This window comes from Lytechinus variegatus, chromosome 17 (genome assembly GCF_018143015.1).
Source record: "Lytechinus variegatus isolate NC3 chromosome 17, Lvar_3.0, whole genome shotgun sequence".
NCBI lineage: Eukaryota > Metazoa > Echinodermata > Echinoidea > Temnopleuroida > Toxopneustidae > Lytechinus > Lytechinus variegatus.
In genome coordinates, this window is record NC_054756.1 from 29,650,547 (window position 1) to 29,669,322 (window position 18,776).

Consider the following 18,776-nt stretch of genomic DNA (forward strand, 5'->3'; position numbering starts at 1 on the left):
AATGTGATCGATGTTACTTTGTCAATTGTATCATAATAATAATTAGAAATTGAAAGTGGAAAATAAAACGATGAATTTGAATTGAAATATTCTAATTTTCTCCTCATCAACAGAAAATAGGCGAAATTTTAAATTGTACAACTATATGCGTAGTCTTCGCCAGATCAGCCTCAATCCGTGCATGACGAACGTGAATATTATCGGCATTTAAAAATGGTGGCCTCTTTTGCATCCTTCTTTCTGATTGGTCAGAGCTCTAGAATAGTCTATTCTTATTGGTCCGTGCACGTACAAGCCGCGCCGCGGGCGTTTAAACGAGGAAGGAACGAAGTCGAAAGTTATCGAGCAAGATCTAAGTTATGCCGAACAAGTTTGCTGTAGCTGTCAAGATCATTTTAAAAAGAGGTTAGTACATTCAGATAGTTATTGCTATTATGTTCACGGACATAGAGTCATAGATTGTGATGAAATGTAAGTGGGCATTTAGGTGCCAAAATACCTTGAAATTCAAGCAATAACAATCGATTGCGCGTGCCATTTGTGATTGTATGTAGTCCCGTGTATTGAAGTTTGCGTTATTGTTACACTTACGGCTCAAGTTGCTTTTGTGATGTTCGTGCCGGCGTGCCTTCAGCTCCATCGATCGAGCTCCAAGTCCAACTTCACTGACCCCTTATCGACCACCTAATTTTCAAGCATCATATCTGCGAATATATTTATCAGTTTTATGCGTTTTGTGCGGAAAATTGAGCAGATCAGATTCCCATGATGACCATGTTTCGATCACTCCTAGTACCAATGAGGTCCAAACATTACATGTATGGACCTCATAGGCGACATCAGTGCTAAAATTGGGTTAGAGATTTATGTGGATCTAAATTTATTGTAATTTCAACAAAAGTACTAGCTAAATTTGAGGCTTTTGTTGAAATTTTGCTTTAATGATACATTAATGCTTCAATAAGTAACAAAAAATTGAAAGAAATGAAGGGGAACTTACATTTTGACGACTTTTTCCTGATTTTCTTGGCAGTTGTCCTTCACTTCTGACTCTCGATCGGACCTGATATGCAGATCATGTATACGCGTTCTCGTCAGGTGATCGGTCGGTTATTCTTTTCGCCAGATGTTGATAATTATATATTTCATAACGCAGCGTTCATCGCAAATTTAGCTGAAAGAGATTGAAGTTGAACAGCGCAAGCTTTAATTTATTCAGAAATAACGTTTGATTGCACAAGTTTCGCCTCGGACATTTAGGATCATTTGGTCCCATATTGGCGTAACTACGGGGGGGGGGGGGGGGGGGGGTGTCCCTACCACCGTCCACACCGGGCGTCCACAAGCCAGCAATTATCTTTTTTCTCTTTTTTTAACCAAAATGCTTCCCCCCAGAAAAAAAGAACCAGGGTTAAAGAGAAAGACAATTATGATAGAGGAACACAAAATACTTTATTTTTTCAGCTTTTAATGCATCGACTTATAATCAAATATTAAATGGGGCTTAGAACATTTTTTTAAAAAGTCAATTAATAAAAATATTCCGCTCTTCGGGATTTGAGCTTTCATGAAATATCCGATCTTTTTCATGATTACCGAAAATACTTCAAATGTCAAAAAAAAAATTATCGGTGTAGTAGCTGATACCTTGCGCCCGCCTTAATTATTTTAATGTTGAGATACTTTGCTTTAATTTAATGAATTCCTAAAAGCATTAATTCTCAGATCATTTGTCGCAATCGAATGATTCGATTGGTAAGCTAGTTGTATAATTATTATGATTCATGAATTGTTTAAAATGTGTCTCTCTATCAGTTTTGAATATTTAAAAAAATGTCAGCTCGTGCTTTTTGCTCGCAATATTTTGATTAGTAAGAAATTCTTGTGTATGCGAGTTTGATACATAAATAACTAGAGAGAGAGGGGGGGGGGGGTGTCCCTCAGCTACTTGTCCTTGCTTATTCCAATTTTTTTTATTATGCTCGTGTTGTGAGTATTTCAAAGTCTTTTCTTTTTCTCACCCTTTTTATTGTCTCGGAGCTTCCCTCTATTTCTTTGCTACGATGTATAGCCCATCTTACTTGTTTCATTTTTTTATGTTCTCATTTCATTGAAAACATAATTATTAAACTGACGTAGAAGACTTTACAACAAAATTTTGATATTGTTTTTTCTTGTTTGTTTGGCTTTCTTTTTTCTTCTCCTCAGTCCTTTTTCTAATTAGTTTCCCTTTCCTTATTTTATATTATTTCATTTCATGAGGCATCCGCCAACTTATATACAACAACAAACGTTAGAGGCGGATATCCAGTAAGGGGGCGTGGTGGTGTGCCCTCTAAAAAGAGGAAAATAGGAAGGAAAAAAAGCAGGATTTATCTTGGTGAAGATGATAGTGGTGGTGATGGTGGCGGTGATGATGATGATGATGATGATAATAATGATGGTGGTAGTGGTGATAAAGATGAGAATGAAGTTGGTGACGATGATATGATGATGATGTAATTTTGTCTTTAAAAAAATAATAGTGCAAAGGCGAAATCATTTAAAGTTTATTATGAAAATAGCAGAAAAAAATAATTTGAAAAATTGTACGTATGCGTATGGAAAATCTATCCCCCACCAAAAAAGAAAAAAAGTGAGATTTTGTTTTGTTATTTGTGACGGCGTAGGCCTATGCGAACAGCTGTGTGATATAATTATGGTAAAAAAAGTAAATGAAATGCCAAGAAATACATGATAATGACTTTTATTGTACATTCAGTATATCAGTAGATAAATTCATACTCGTTCCAAAAAAAGAAGAAAGTGGGTATATTATGGACCATTAAAAATGGGCAGTTGCTCTATATATTATATTACATAGAATATATAGAGCAACTGCTCGTGTGTAGCGGTAAGTTATTCACCTGATCTACATAATTCATGCGGCGCACGGCGCGTGCGCAATGTTTAATAATTATTGTTGTGAATACAATGAATGTCATCAAAAACATAATAACACAGATCAAATAGTGCCAGCTCGACGCGCAAAATGAGAAAAAAATATATATTTTCTGCCCTGATAATTTGATAACCCTAACCTAACCCAATTTCTAAGTATTTTTATCATAAACAGGATAACTATATACAATGATTGAAATTAACTTTATATTCTTTTGCGAACAAAATGAATATGAAAGACAGCTTTTTGATAAAGAACACAGTTTTAGAGCGTTAGAGCGCGATTTATACCTACAACCGCTAACATAGGCGGATCCAGGGGGCCGAGGGGCCCGGGCCCCCCTATTGGCGGAGCAAAAAAAGAAAAAAAAAGAAAGGAAAAAAGAAAAGGAAGGGAAAAGAGAGGAAAAAAGAAGAAAGGCAAACATAAGAGGAGGAACATGATTAAATGAAATAACATTAGGGGAAGACTCTGAAAATAATTTTTTTTTAAATCTATTTGTTAGGATAAAAAATTTTCGCTCGCGCTTCGCGCCTTATTGTCTTTTAGGGTATTTGCATATCTTGCTCAATATGGAGCTTGAAAAATCAAACTTTGAAGTCATTATACAAAACATATTTCAGCTGGGAAATTGAACTTTCATTATTTTGTTTCATTTACAAATTGATTTTTAAAAAGTGCTCTGTAAAAATGTCTGTGATATCATCTGAACATTATCATTTTCTGCTTGCGCTGCGCGCTCGCAAAATTTGAATTTTCAGGTACGTATTATTTTCCTGTATTCCATAAAGTTCTCAAAAAGTTCCCTATTCAGGTCAGATTGTTAAAACGTATCAGCTAGCGCCGCACGCTATAGCATTTGGATTAGTCGGTTATGTATATCCCAATATTGATGACAGTTTATCAAAAACTTCGACTCGCGATTTCTGCTCGCATTGATAGATATATAATGCCTCTTATGCATAATTACAAAGTGCTTTAAATGTCCAGTTTTCAGGCCATAAAATTAACACATTTCGCGCTCCCATGCGAGAGAAATAGGAAGATGGTCATCAATTTCATATGATGACATAATGCCCTCATAGCATGTTCCGGTCCTATGTAAAAACTCAAAGTAATAAAAATAAAATACATCAGCTCTTTTTTAACTGTGATCCATCACAATTCACAATTTTCCCACAAAGTGTTTGCATTACAGAGCTTAAATTCACCCTTTGTTATATCATATATTTTTAGCTCGCGCTTTGCGCTCTCTTTATTGATTTTCATGATAAGAAAGTTACTTAGAATACCCAAATTCTAGGTCGAAATCTAAAACACACGTTAATTCAGATACGCAGATTGTTCTCTATTTAAATCATTATCCAGTTTCAGATCACAATATCAAAAAGTGTCTGCTCGCGGATAAATAACTTATCCTTTTCATGATAAAACATGAATAGTGCGTCCAGAATCTTTCCCCATAATTTTGTTTACCCATCACATTTCTCCTATTTTCTCCTCCCTTTTATTTTCCATTAATTTTTCTTTCGTTCACTTTTTTTCTGTCCTCTTTTCCCATAATTTATTTTACCCATCACATTTCTCCCTATTTACTCTTCCCTTTTATTTTCCATTAATTTTTCTTTCGTTCACTTTTTTTCTGTCGCCTTTCCCCTTCTAAGTTCTATTTTTTTTCTCGTCTCACCGCTTTTCCTCATCCCCAGCCCTCGATCGACGCCCGTGCAGATTCGCAAACAATATCAAGAGTATATGTCTACTTGCAAGGGCGGAAATCTCTCCCCAAAGGTAGGGGGACCAGGGGCTGGAAAATTTGACAAGCAAAAAACAAACAAAAAAAGAAGGTTTATCACCCTCTAAAGAAGGTCATCTTGACCAAAAGAAATTTGACAAGCAAACAAGCAAAAAAAAGGGGGCATGCCAAAAGTAAGATCGTCTCTTCCAAAATACATTTCGAATTTGAACGACATGACCAAAAATAGTAGGGGGACATTTCATAATGTGCCCCCTACTATTTTGGGTGAGGGGACATGTCCCCCGGCCTGGGGTTTGCGCCCATGTGGGTGGGGGTGTTGCACCTCCCTATCGGGATCATATCACAGCGAGTATACACTCTTCCATATTGGAAGAGTGTTTACTCGCTGAGATTTCGATCTCACACATAATTTTATAAAAAAAAATAGAACAGCTACGCCTTGAACACAGGCCAAAATGCCTAACGATTTCTCCGCGGCATTAACAACTCTCGTAAAGGGCGCTCCATTTATAAATAACGTTGCATGAACAGCTCTCTATGGCGACGAAATTTACCGCGGAATTGCAGCCAGCAGCGTGGGAAATTGGCAGAAAATTCAAGAAGAGAACCGGTGAGTACCGATTTAACAGTATTCATGTATTAATTAATATTTATTTAATCATAAGAATAATTTTTTTTTACGGAAAGAAAGCTTAGTTCTAAGCTAGGGCGGCCCAAATGCGCGTGAGTGGAGTCCCAGTTTCTTAACACGGGTAAGTATTGCGGTGTCGCCTAGAGTGGTTTCGATCGGCGACTGCGATTCAATTCGCCGAAATTATTTTGCGTATGGGCGAACAACGAATATGCCTATGCTATGGTTAATTACCCCTTATTCCCATGTTTCGCTCGGCGACTCCGATTCAATCCGCGTGTATATCAACGACGATTTCACATTTGCTCATTTGCACCCATCTTTTGAAACCGACCACCCGAGTTACACCAAACTAGGGTCTAAGTTTACGGCCGATTCTTGTCGCGGTGGCAAAATATTTTTACTCTTCCAAATCATTTCTAACGTTATGATTTCATGTTGTCAACGTGCTAAATGATCGTCTCACTACTTCCACTGCGAGCTCCCGCACATGATTCGACGATTGACGACGGATATTTGTTCGAAAGCCGTTACCTATCGGATTTCTTGGTTTTTCACCGGGGTTTGGGTCTGGTCAATACAATTTTGACTAATTCTAATTTTTTTCCGTTTTTTCTCATAAAATCGATTCTTACCGCTTCTATGGACACTGTGCCTACTCTCCCGCGCGTATTGTTTGTAATACGCAATAATTTTAACGCGCGCAAGGTGGTCGGTTTCAAAAGAGGTGGTCGATATGTGGTAGTCTCGCCATACAACGATTTACATTTGCACCCTCTTGTTCACTGCTACCACCCTGCCTGTGGGGAATCTACAGGTAGGACTATGGTATGCCAATGTTGTACAGAGCACACACTTTAAAAAATCATTAAAATATCACTTTTGTGACCAAAATTACTAATTTCCATACAGTTGCAATTAATTTTTCATAAGTAACTTGGGAATAATTTTTGTATTCACCAGAGCACTCAAAAACTTGAATTTTGGGCATATTTTTGTGTACGCCCTCTATTGGTGGAAAGTAATATGGCAAGAAAATTTTCATTTTTTGATCTCTATTTTTAATTAAGAAAAAAATGATTTAAAGAATCAAATTTAAATAAGAGCCAGGTTGTATTAATAATAGGTGTAATGGAACCTGACAGTGTCAACAAATCAAACATTTGCCCCAAAGAAAAAGAGAAAATAAGCCAAACATTGCCACCCTTATTTTGCCACACATGGAGATATAACTGAGAACAAGGTTATATTATAACCTTGTTCATTGAATGAGTGTTTGCACCCTACTTTTGAAACTGACCACCCGCAATACACTAAGTTTACGGCCGATTCTTGTCGCAGTGGCGAAAGATTTTGAGTCTCTCAAATCAGTTCTAATTTATTGTAAAAATCCGACACCAAAAGTCAGAAACTAGCTACATGTAACTAAATTCTTTTTGTTGCTTCTTTTTTTCTCGTAAATGAATACCCCTCAAATAGCGCCATTTAAGCTCTGATTTCTCTTCTCGTTGATACAATATGGATCTTCTAATTTAAAAAAAAAATTCTGTCTAATTACTTAGCTGAAGAGGGTGCACAATTTATCTTCAAAGAATTTATTATCAAAGACACTATAGAGAAAAGACTAGGCACAAAAACTATTTTACATGTAAATCGATGCAAAGCGTTATGCGAAGTCGGCAAAGTGTCCAATCATTTCATTGTAAAGACTTTGGTGGAATGTTCATTGACTAACTTCTCCTTCTTTCCTTGGCAACCAGTCAGGTTTGACTATTTTTGCCTCAGCTTTTGTTCATTTTCCAAAGATTTTTTTTTTTTCCTTATTCCTTTTTTTTCTTCTCTCTCTTTTTCTGCTGACTTCATTTAAGGCACGTAGAATTTATAAAATTTTTGTTTAATTTGTCATGGCTTTGAATGTTTTTCAAAAGGTTTTATCGTCAGCAAAAAATCTAAAAAGTTTGTTTTTTTAAGTTATTGTACTTATAGGTGACTATAAGACCATATTTATATCAAACAATCATGCGAATTGCGCATACAATGAATCTAGAATCTAGACTTTTTCATGTCAAAATACTGACGAGCTGAATTAAGGTTGTGAATTCTAATAGCGCCACAAACGACCTTCCTTTTATTTATATAGAAAGAGAAATGCGAAGTCACTTTCCAGGCCGAGACTAGCGATTTTGCTATATTTTTTCTTGAATTCTAATGTGAAAAATTAAACAAAAAATATACAATCATAGCTACTTACCGGGAAGAGCCCCGGTGAGTAGCGAGAGCAAGTTTTTGCAAATATTACTTATGTAATGAAGTGAGGTTTGTCAAAATCCACACCTACATGTACATGTTAACACGGTTGGTTGTGCAAGGTTAGTAAATTGTACAGCTAAGCTCACAATACCGTACATACTTGAGTGACTAATGTTAGACTCTAGATCTACATCAACAATAACATGTACATGTACCTTGTTTTTTAACTGGTTAAGACAAGTTGGGCCTACAATTTAAGTAGTTCACTGCACCCTGCCTCTGGGGAATCTATAGTAGGCCTACATGTACATGTGTAGATCTGCAGTACAACACACATTTAAACAAAAAATCATTAGAATATCAGTTTTGTAACCAGAATTTCCATACATTTGTGATTTATTCTCATAATCTCATTGGTAGATAAAATTGGGGATTATTTTTTTATTCACCAGAGCATTCAAAAACTTGATTTTTTTTGTAGGTCCTCTATTGGCAGAAAGTAAAATCGCAGAAAATTGTCATTCAACAATCTCTATTTTAAAAAAATAAAAGAATCCAAGTAATATATGATGAATAAGAATTGAATAGTTGTAATTGAAACTAACAGTGTAAACAAAAAAATCAAGCATTTGTCCCAAAGAACAAGGGAAAAATAAGCCAAACATTGCCAACCTTATTACACCTCACTGTCAGTTGGAAGTTATCAGTGTGCATATTAATAATCTAATTAATTTACATGTCTGGTGGGGGAGACAGCAGTCCATCACAGAATCATTCTCCTTGATACACACCAGATCAATTTACTTTCTGCCAAACAATTTGCGTACATGTATGCAAGAGGTCTAACAGTGTTCATATCTTTATTATTTTCCAGCATTTTCTCTGGTAATGATGAAAGTGGAGTGAGAAGGCCAATCAGCCTGAACTGTGGGAAGTATTATCTTGATATTCTGTGAATCTCAACGTTACCCTGATGTTGGATGCAGCTATCCTTCATATCATCAGAATGGTTCTACATATCCTTGGAAATGCTACAAATATTCCACCGGTGAGTCAGAAATAACAAGTTTACTGTCAAAGATTAATATTCAGTGTTCTTACTTTCACGGATATCACAACCCTGGCATTTGATATGAAAACAATAAACAATCAATCCTAAATAATAATGATATGTAGGAATATTAAAATTGAAATTCTAGGCTAATGTGAGCCTCCTTGTCTATCGGAAGGAGAGACCTGTAGCTGCAGGTCACAGAGATTCAGTTTGTTTTTTTACCTCCCATGTATCAGATGATGGCAAATAATAATTCTATTCCAAATCATAGTCATAGCAATCTTGCTATATGCTGCAATATAAAAAGTATGTTATTTGATTTTCCACTAACTTTTCCAGTATTATAGTGAACTTCCATTTATGTAAGATGATTTTACTAATTTTAGCTTTCATATTTGATGCGAAATGCTACATACGGTAAAAAAAAGCTATACAAAGTAGAGTTGCAAGTATTTAAAATTAAGTAAAGTTATTTTTACCAGGCAGTCATCATTCTCATGAATTCACTTTGCATGTGTACATTTATCTACAATTCAAATATACAAACAATATATTTAGAAATGATTTAAATGTTGAATCAAAATAACATTAAGAATAAGAAAATGTGTAAAATAAAAGAAAACTGTATACTGGTGTTTTGCAAAAAGTTTCCACTTTTACAAATTTATTGGTCAAATGTTTAACCTGCTTCTAGTTTCTTCATTGTACTGTAGTACACAACCATCATCAAATATTTGAAGAGTCTTTATGTCTTTGTATCTGAAGGCCATCGGAGCTGAGGGAGAACGTCCCAAGAAGAAGCGAAGGAGGAGGAGTCTTGTCAGAGCTATAGGATCTAGTCTTCCTTTGGCCCCAATACAAAGAGTACACTTCCAGGTATAATAAGGTTTCTTTCCAAGGAAGAGCAAGTTGGCTTGCTGGCATGTGTGTGTGGGGGGGGGGGGGAGTTCTCTCAATCAATAAAAGTGTCTGTGATTGGGAAGGTCTCTTGTCAAACGTGAGATCTGAAGATTATATCAAAGTACCTGCATGACACTTATGACTAATATTGCAGTAACTTTACAATTGCAAATAGCTTTGTGGACTCCTCTCCCCTTTCTTAATAATTATTGATGTAAATTACAAGCAGTTTATCAAATACTGAACCATAATCAAGTCATCAAAATAAACTGTGAAAAATAATTCATTGTGCCTCTAATAAACCCTGTTGTACACATATGAGCATTCATAATTTACATTTTAATTTGTTTTTCTCTCTGATATGTGTATGATGTATTTAATTTGTGCTATGACATCCCTTGTTTCAGATATTCCGTCGATCTGACCCACCAATATCCCGTCATCAATTCTACGAAGATGATTGTGAGCCGGCCTTTATCCCTTCCCTATCAGATCTACCCTGGATCGTCATGGCAACACCAGACAAAGATATTAGGTCTAGGTAGGCTGCCATTTTTTATGGACAGTATAGTAAACTTGCCAGTTTTGCTGTTTATGATTTAGTTTGAATTTTAGGCTAGTAAAAGTCTTTAATTGTGGGATAAAGTGCTTAATTTATTTGATATTCTTCTTTTCATAATCTTCATCCCTTTCAATTTAAGAAACAGTACCTCACAATGTACTTGACAATGACAGTATAAAGAGAACAACTAGAACCTTGGAATACACATAGAAATATCTGATTTCTTCATTGTTTATTGCAAATACAAAGTTCTATTCTCTTCCAAACATCGATTGAAATCTATTTTCATAACATTTCATTTTTGAAAAAAGTATCTCTCAACTGCCAAAATGATGTAATGCACTTCGATTTCCATGTTATGAATTTCTTCCTATTACTTTCCAAACAGGTCTGAATACCATCCAATCAAGAACAAGAAGAAGCGACGCATCACAATGACCGTCCGTCCCCTCAACCACACCCCGCCCAAATATTCCACAAGCCCCTCCCCTCGACAGACCCCCAGCAGTCTGTCACCTCTCCCATTCACTACAGAGCTACAGACACCACCTCAACAGGGTTCACCCTGGTCAAAGGATGTTGACCCCGCTGGAAAGGTCGATGACCCTGTAGCACAGAAGAAGATCTCTGCATTAGAAGATGAGCTAGAGAAATTGAGATCACAGATTGCTATGATTGTCACAATGCAATCACAGCTCCCCCAACAAGCAGGTACTATGCAGATAATGGGAAATGTAACTGCTTTTATAGAGCTCATTTTGAAAATAAAAGAGTAATAAAAACCAAGGAACTATGTTTAGGGTCCTACACAAAAAATTAGAAACACACACACATAAAATACTTTAAGATGTTGGTACTGCATTTTGTAAGTAATAATGTATACAGAGAATATGTAAACTAGCAATTTGACAGAAGCATTATTTAGTGATTCAGAGCAACTTAGACTCAAATTTCATGTATAAATTACAATAATTAAAGCATAATTAAGTAAAATTTTTTTTAATAGTTGCAATTGTGGGGATAGCAACATGGGCTGATTTTCAATATCATCTAGCGGACAACCAAGATCCAGGGGGGGGGTCCCAGGCTTTTCATTCTTGACTCTATCAGATTAAGTTAGTCTCCTGACATCTCTTGCATTTAGATTTATTTCTATATATAAATTAAAGAGCTTACATGTAATATCAATTAGATATCGATTTCAATCCATTTTCATTCCAGATCCAACTCAAACTCCCTGCACGCCTGTTAGTCGTATGAGCATAGCACCGATGTCTACGATCCCCCCTCCGCCACCCCCACCGTCGTTTGGGGCTGCCCCTCCACCACCCCCATGTGGGGCACCCCCGCCTCCACCACCTCCTCCCCCACCAGTCGCAGCACCTAAACTCTCTGCTATTGATCTCATTAAACAGGTAAGCTAATTGAAAAAAATTCTTATACTTTTATTAAAGATGATTGCCACTGAAATCAACCTTGGTTTTAAATATAGTCTTGAAATTATAAATTATGCTAGTTTTTGGAGCTATCTCAAAATGCTTTCAAACAGAATCCAAAGTGGCCAACCTAGACTTTATATATAAATGAAAAATGGGTGCCAACTGATTCTGGAAGAAAATATGTAATTGTAGGTATATAAGCAAAATGAGCATGGAATTCCAGCCAAATGTAAAAAAAAAAATCCAAGTTAATAATATACCGTTCCACATGCCGTTATCTGTGTTGGTTATCTTCAGCGTTACAGTTTTCTATGATTTTGCCAAGTTCTGTTTGGTGTTAATCTACTAGACCTACATACATGTATGGTGGTGGTGACAATCATATGTGATTTTAAAGAATTTCTCATTCAATAACTGTTTGTTGCAACTACGTTTTTATTATCTTTAAGAACATGTATGTATAATTCAAGAAAATAAAAGAATTCTTGTTACTTTCAAATTCTTTCCATTATATTTGGGACAAAAAACATTAAGAATATGGTTCACAGCAAAGTATTGCTCCTCTATTTCTCTCACATTCATTATATTGACTGTCACAGTGAAGAGTACCAAAATTTTGATTGCTTTATGGACTTTGCCAAAAGTATTAATTTGGTATCCTCTTTCATCTTGAATTACAGAACAGGAGTAAAAACAAGAGCAAACCAAACACAACAGGATCATCTGAGGGTATGCCAAACATGGCTGATGTTCTAAAGGGATTAGGAACAGTCAAATTAAAGTCAGTAGCAAGGTTAGTACTGTAATCTCATATCCATTTAAATTCCTTTATATCAGATGGCTCAAAGTCCATAAAAACCTCAGTTCACAGATAGTAAGACTGCAGAAAGACAGCTGAAAGATAAAAGAATCTTGCTTGATCTATCAATTATCTTTCAGTCATCTTCAAATTTCCACTTAAAATCTATGTATGAAAGGTTCACGGTTGTTTATGATTCCTGACTGATTTTTCAGCCCAGTGCTATTCATAGTCTCTCAGTAAACTTTCAGGGTTTTTTGTCTTTCAAGGTGTTTGACGCTATTCTACAGAGACATCTAATTTCACTGATCTCAGAAACTGCCAAAAAAAAACTTGCCGATTCAGATTGAAAGCGGTCTTGCATCTTAAAGGTTTATCATTCCTGATGTTTTTTGTTTACAGGTCGCCCGGTGGTACTCCAATCAGGAAAGCTCCCAAACCTTCAGATGCCAATGATCCAGCATCTATCATCGCTCGGGCCCTCAAGAAGAAGTTTGCTCAAGCTAGACTCAGCTGCAGTCCAACAGCAGCAAACAAAGAAAATATCAACACCTCAGGATCACCCTTGGCCAAGTGCAGTCCTGTCAGGCATGCCAGTCCAAAGGTACTTGCGTAAATCGTACTTAGACGATCCCATTTTGTCTAATGCTAATTTTATTCTTGTCATACTATTGTATCCACACATTAACAAGTCACCTTATGTTTGGTCTAGTAGAATGGCATCAAAACTTGCTCACAGCTGCACACATCGGCCCGTATTCTGAAGTCGGGTTTGACTTAAGCTCAGGTTTAAAGTTGTAGTTTAAGTATGGGAAGCCAAAAGTATCAAAATTTGTATTAAGTTGTATGTTTCTTATGTTTACTGTGCTCTTTCCTGATTCATCAATAGTGAATACAATCATCTATTTATACTTCCTAGACAATTATGAATGATTTGAGAGCCAAACGAGATGAAGTATGATATCTCTACTGTAAGTGATTTATGTAACAATTGGCTTCCCATACTTAAACCACAACTTTAAACCTGAGTTTAAGTTAAACCCGACTTCAGAATGCGGGCCTGTGCATCCTGGAGCTTGAGCTAAGCCCTCTTGTCAGCTATGCAGTAATTAAAAATCACGTGCACACATGCAACCTACCATCCCACCATACAGTCAGGCAACAATATATGAAAGCTTACGTGAAAGGATTTAAAAAAACGGGTCTGTTTCATACAGAGTTCCAATTTGACAACTATCTAGTCTCTAATGTACTCGTGGAAAGTGGTCTGGATATTTAGCCTAAGGTTCCTACCAATTGTGCTAGTCTTTGTGTGTGAAGACCCACTTGTTGAACAAAGTTTCAAACAGGGTCTGTGCCTATAGACTAGCAACTTCCATCATAGTAACACAGCTGTGCAGCCAGTCACATTTTACATGTAGTTTTTGATGGGAGTTGTTATGTTGACAAATTTACAATAGTTGCAGTGGTGCAAAGTTTCCCTGATTGCCGGGGAGATTCCCTGTAAATTGACTGATTTCGGATTGAAATGTCCCTGATTCATACTTTTAGTTTCTTTCATTTGATTAGATGTAAATGAAAAAGATCGCCTTCCTTCCTTAGAAAAGTCTTTCTTAACCCTAAATAGACTGGGCTATTTTGACGCCTAAGAGGACCGGGGGGGGGGGGGCTGATTCAGCCCCCCCTTATGATCTCGGCCGTCGATCGCGCGATCGCGACGAAAATTGGCACACGCGTTACCCATGGCATTATCTACAAAACAATAACATCAAATTCTGCAAAAAATCTCATGTCTCATTAATTATGCTAATTTATGCGTAAAATCATAAGTTTGCTCTAATTAATAAAATAATGCCCCTGAAATGCTAATTTTTGTTTCACATACTCTAGATAGGCATCTGATCAAATTGATTAAAAAAAAAATCAAAATCACATTTATTTTCTTATGTATTCTATTGTTTTCTAAATTTCTTATGTATTTCTTTGTTTTTCGACTTTTTGTTTTTTATTGTTTTTTCAATGGAAATTGTCGGGGACTTTATTTTGACCATAAAAAAGATAAAACTAATTGATTTTAAGCAGTAAAAGGAAAAATAATGATACAATTTTGCGCGGCAGATTTATCGCGAAAAATGTCGAGGGGGGGGGGGCTGAATCAGCCTCCCCCTATTCTTTTTAGGGTTAAAGGGAATATCAAAATGGCAGTTTTATAGTTGTAAATCTTTAGGAAAGTGAAACCCTCAGGGTTATGAGATAATTTTAGTTTGAATTGTAACATGTCTGCAATGATAGATATTTCAATATGTTCGTAGTAAACATGGACTTACATTTATGTTAACATGTTGACTGGGAATTTAAACATCAAGTAAATATCTCTTTGCTTTATCTTTCTCTTCGTCCCTGCTTATCTGTGACTTTGGCTGTCTTCCTGCCCCACTCTCTTACTCTCTTTATTCACTTCCCTTCATTCAGTTTGGACAGCATTTGTTGAAACCTTCAAATAGAGCACAGCCAAACATCAGGCAATCTCGTCCTCTTTCAGACATCAACGCATGAAGGACACTATCAAAGATGAAAGCAACACTGCGTCCTTGATGAGCTCTCAGAGCTACAGTGTATGTTGTGTTTGGTTGCTTTTTGTCTTGGGTAACGTGTACCATTAACCAGCTATTAGAAAATAAACTGTTTATATTGTCTGTAAAGCAATATTATCATCAGTATCTGGGAAACTAGTCACATGCTTATATGCCAAGTTTGATGAGAAAAAACATTGGGAACATGCTTGGCATTGAAGCTGGAAGAGCTCCTCGTTTACCTTCATTTTCTTGTGACACTTAACCCGTATCCCTGGGCTCCGTTGCATAAAAGTTACTATTATTTGTGGTAACTTTTACCCAACGGGGCCTAGTTATGAGTATGGTACACTTCAATGACAAAGCATGGACTAAGAGTAAAAGAAAAATAATTGATTGAGAGAGAAGGGGAAGGGGGGGGGTGGATAAAGAGAAGGAGAGAAAAATGGAAAAGAGATAGTAGTAGTGAGAGATATAGAAAGATATACCGGGTAGAAAGGGAGTGGGAGGGTATAGTGAGAGAAAATAAATGGAGTATCTGTGATTAAGAACAAACTGCAACTCTCAGAACTTTATAGTATCCAACCTATAGGTTAACCTATAAGTTATATGTATGAACCAACCAGGTATTGGTAAGTTTTTGTAGTTCAGGTATAAACCTACCAACTATTCTACAAATTTACATGCTAAATGAAATGGGATCATTTTTAACCAACTGTTCTGTTGGTAGGTTAATATTTTAACAACTTTATAACAATGTCTGAGAGTGCCATTCTTGAATGTGTCAAGAAATAGAGAGGCTCAGTAAGATTTGATGGGGCTAGTAAATATTCAATGTGCTCTGTTTTATCCATCAACATCTTTATTCTTTTGTTTACATGTACATCATGTAATGTTTGTTATGCATTTGAGTTCAAGTATTTAAACAAAGAAATTTTATCTTTTATCAATTTGATCCCTTTTAAACTTTTTAGCTCGTATCACACCTGTGTCTTTTTAACATATATTTCTAGTATGCATCTGAGATGGCCTTACCATAAAATTCCAAAAAACTCAAACGCTTTCTAATTTTACATATGTCGGAAAAAAAACTTACAAATCAGCAATTTACTGAAAACCGTGTCCCAAACAAGACTCTCTTTATGTTCTGAAAGTAAATCTTCAGAATAGTTTGAGACCATTTTTATGTGATATATGCTTATGCTTTGATAATAAAGAGGTAAACGCCCCCCCCCCCCCCGGTGTTATGACATCTTTTCCTCATTGAACTTGATATTTACATGTATATGAACTAAAATGCCTGATAAGGGGTACTTTCTGTACATTACATTTATATCAACTGTCAATTGGGCATATTCATGGGCTTGTGTACAGCAATATTGTTGAGCAAACCCGTTTTTGGTTCACTAAATTTCTCTAACTTCTCAGAATGTGCCTTTATCAATCAAACTAATGCACAGAAAAATTTATTTTTTTATGTTCAAGCATAACTGTGTTTGCATTATGATTTGAGCAGTGTTTTGTCTAATTCAAAGAGACTGTGAGATAGATACATTTCAACAAATGATATAGAGGAACTTTTATACCCCGATTGATAAAAGCAGAAAAAATTTAGAAAAATATTGACAAAGGTTTGACGAAAATTGAAAAGGTTACTTGAAAATTATGCGAGCAGCTGCCCCATACATGTAGGTTGTGTAATGTAAATTCTGTAATATCTTAATTTTAATTATGGATGACTAAATATATTTTTTCTTGTAGAAGTGAAATTATGTGTCTAATGATATATTGAATGCAGAAGTAAAAAAAAAGCATTTTATGGGATTCATATCACATGACACAAGGTTTTTACTTCCATGTGACTTCATAAAGTAAAAACATGTTTGTTATTCTTTGACAGAATTTACAAAACTTTCATAAATTTGTTAAAACCAAACTTTACATCCATGTGAATTTCCCCTTCAAACGAACATAATCTACCATCAAAATATTGAAAGTGTTTTATGAATGTGCATTGTTTGTTTGAGTTATCTGACATTGGCCTGAATTCACGAAGCTACACTGTATTTCAAAACCATGTTTTATGCAGATTTTTATGCATTGATTATTCTTTATTCACCGTGTGGGTGTTTCATAAAGCCGTTTGCAAATTACGAGCGACTTTACAACGACTGGTGATCCTTTCTTAGAAACAAAATCAATGCCAATGGATTTCTGGTATGTATCTTTTTAGCTCAAGAAAGGATCACCAGTCATTCGTAAAATCGCGTGTTAACTCACAAATAGCTTTATGAAACCCCCACCGGGAGTATTGAGAAAGGCTCCAGTAATCTGTATAACGCATAACACATTATGAATAACGTCTCTATGCGCTTCCAATAAAATACTTAAATATTATTACCCCAGTTGTAGCTCAAGCAGCTAGCTTTCAGTGCTCAGCATTTCAAGGAATAAATTCCTGCCAGGAATCTATACACACTTCTATCACAGCATGGTATTAAAATTGACGTTACTAAGTTACAGCATTACTGATAATGTAAATAAATTAACATGAAAAGTGGACAAAAGAAATAGTGAGTGGATGACATCATAGTCTCCTCATTTGCATACCAGCCAGGATGTGCATATAACTGTTTTTTTTAAATTAAGTGAAACTTTAAAATGTCATAACTTTCTTGTTTTACATCCGATTTTGATGAAATTTTCAGTGTTATGCTTGTTGGATTTTTCTCTTTTTATTCAAATCAACTTCTTGTTGGGGTGGACTTGTCAATTAATGCTGTAATGTTAGTAACAAGCATGAATATATACATGCTGCAATATTAGCGCCTTTGTTATGGGACGCTTTTCTTAAACGCTCTGAATAAATCATGATCAGTGCATGAAATCAGCATAAATCATGGTTTCAAACCAAAGATTTTAAAATCACCTTTGTGAATTCAGACCATTATGTTGACTACTTGTTGAATTTATCACCGGTTTGTTTTATTGTTTGAAATGCATTATTATTCATCTGTACATTGTCATGTCCACTCAAAAGAAATAAGAAAGAAACTTTTATGTTGTAAATATTTCTGATATCTTAATAAATAACTTGTATAATTGTATTGTGAAAGTGTTCTTCCAGTGTGTTATTTTGCAGTTTGTGTAATGTGACCAAACCAAACAACCCCCAAACTAGTAATAAGTCGTGAAGGGAAGGTAAATGAAATACACAAATTTCTTTTACATTTTTTCTGGGCAAATTTCATGCTAAAGAAAACCCTCAATTTCAAACTTAGCTTTTCCTTATTCTCTGAACTTCGAACTGAATTTCTTCTCTACACTATACATTTAATAGTAATCTTGCAGGTTATTATTCATCAATTTGGACAGACTGTTTGAATTTAAAATACGATACATGTATGCTTTTTTTTAAGCTCAATAAAATACTTTTAATCTTTTTTGATGAGTTAATCTTGGTTTTGGTGTTGCAGGTCACACATGTATGTTAGATCATTACTGATAACAGCAAAGAAATCCTGATTTTTTACTACATATATCACATTACTCTGCATGCATAAAAGGTCATGTGTGTACAATTATGAAACGTCTATTTCATGAATTCTGGCATTAAAAAATACATCTTTTTGTCCAATGCAAAGAGAAGCAGCATTTTTCTAAACTTAAATCAATATTCAAAGTTGAGAAGCTAATAGAAAAAAACGGAAATGTACTCAATCTAATTTCTGGGGAAACAATGAGAAGGAATATGACATTTTTGTTGCATAAAATGCGGATGTTAGACTTTGCCATTGTTATACATTCTGGACCTTGGAAAACCTTCACAAAATAATAATAGTGAAGTCATATTTTAACCAAGATAGCTACT

At 35.5% G+C, this 18,776-nt stretch overlaps 1 protein-coding gene across 1 annotated transcript; it reads left to right on the top strand.

Annotated features, from left to right (window-relative positions):
* Window positions 1-294: 294 nt before the first annotated feature.
* On the top strand, window positions 295-18,012 carry LOC121430721 (mitochondrial fission regulator 2-like). The gene is made up of 9 exons (XM_041628088.1): window positions 295-405; window positions 8,453-8,626; window positions 9,398-9,508; window positions 9,940-10,073; window positions 10,483-10,805; window positions 11,316-11,509; window positions 12,214-12,326; window positions 12,735-12,936; window positions 14,805-18,012. Exons 2-9 carry the CDS (start codon window positions 8,552-8,554, stop codon window positions 14,886-14,888), a joined length of 1,236 nt encoding a protein of 411 aa, XP_041484022.1. The 5' UTR covers window positions 295-405; window positions 8,453-8,551; the 3' UTR covers window positions 14,889-18,012.
* Window positions 18,013-18,776: the final 764 nt, after the last annotated feature.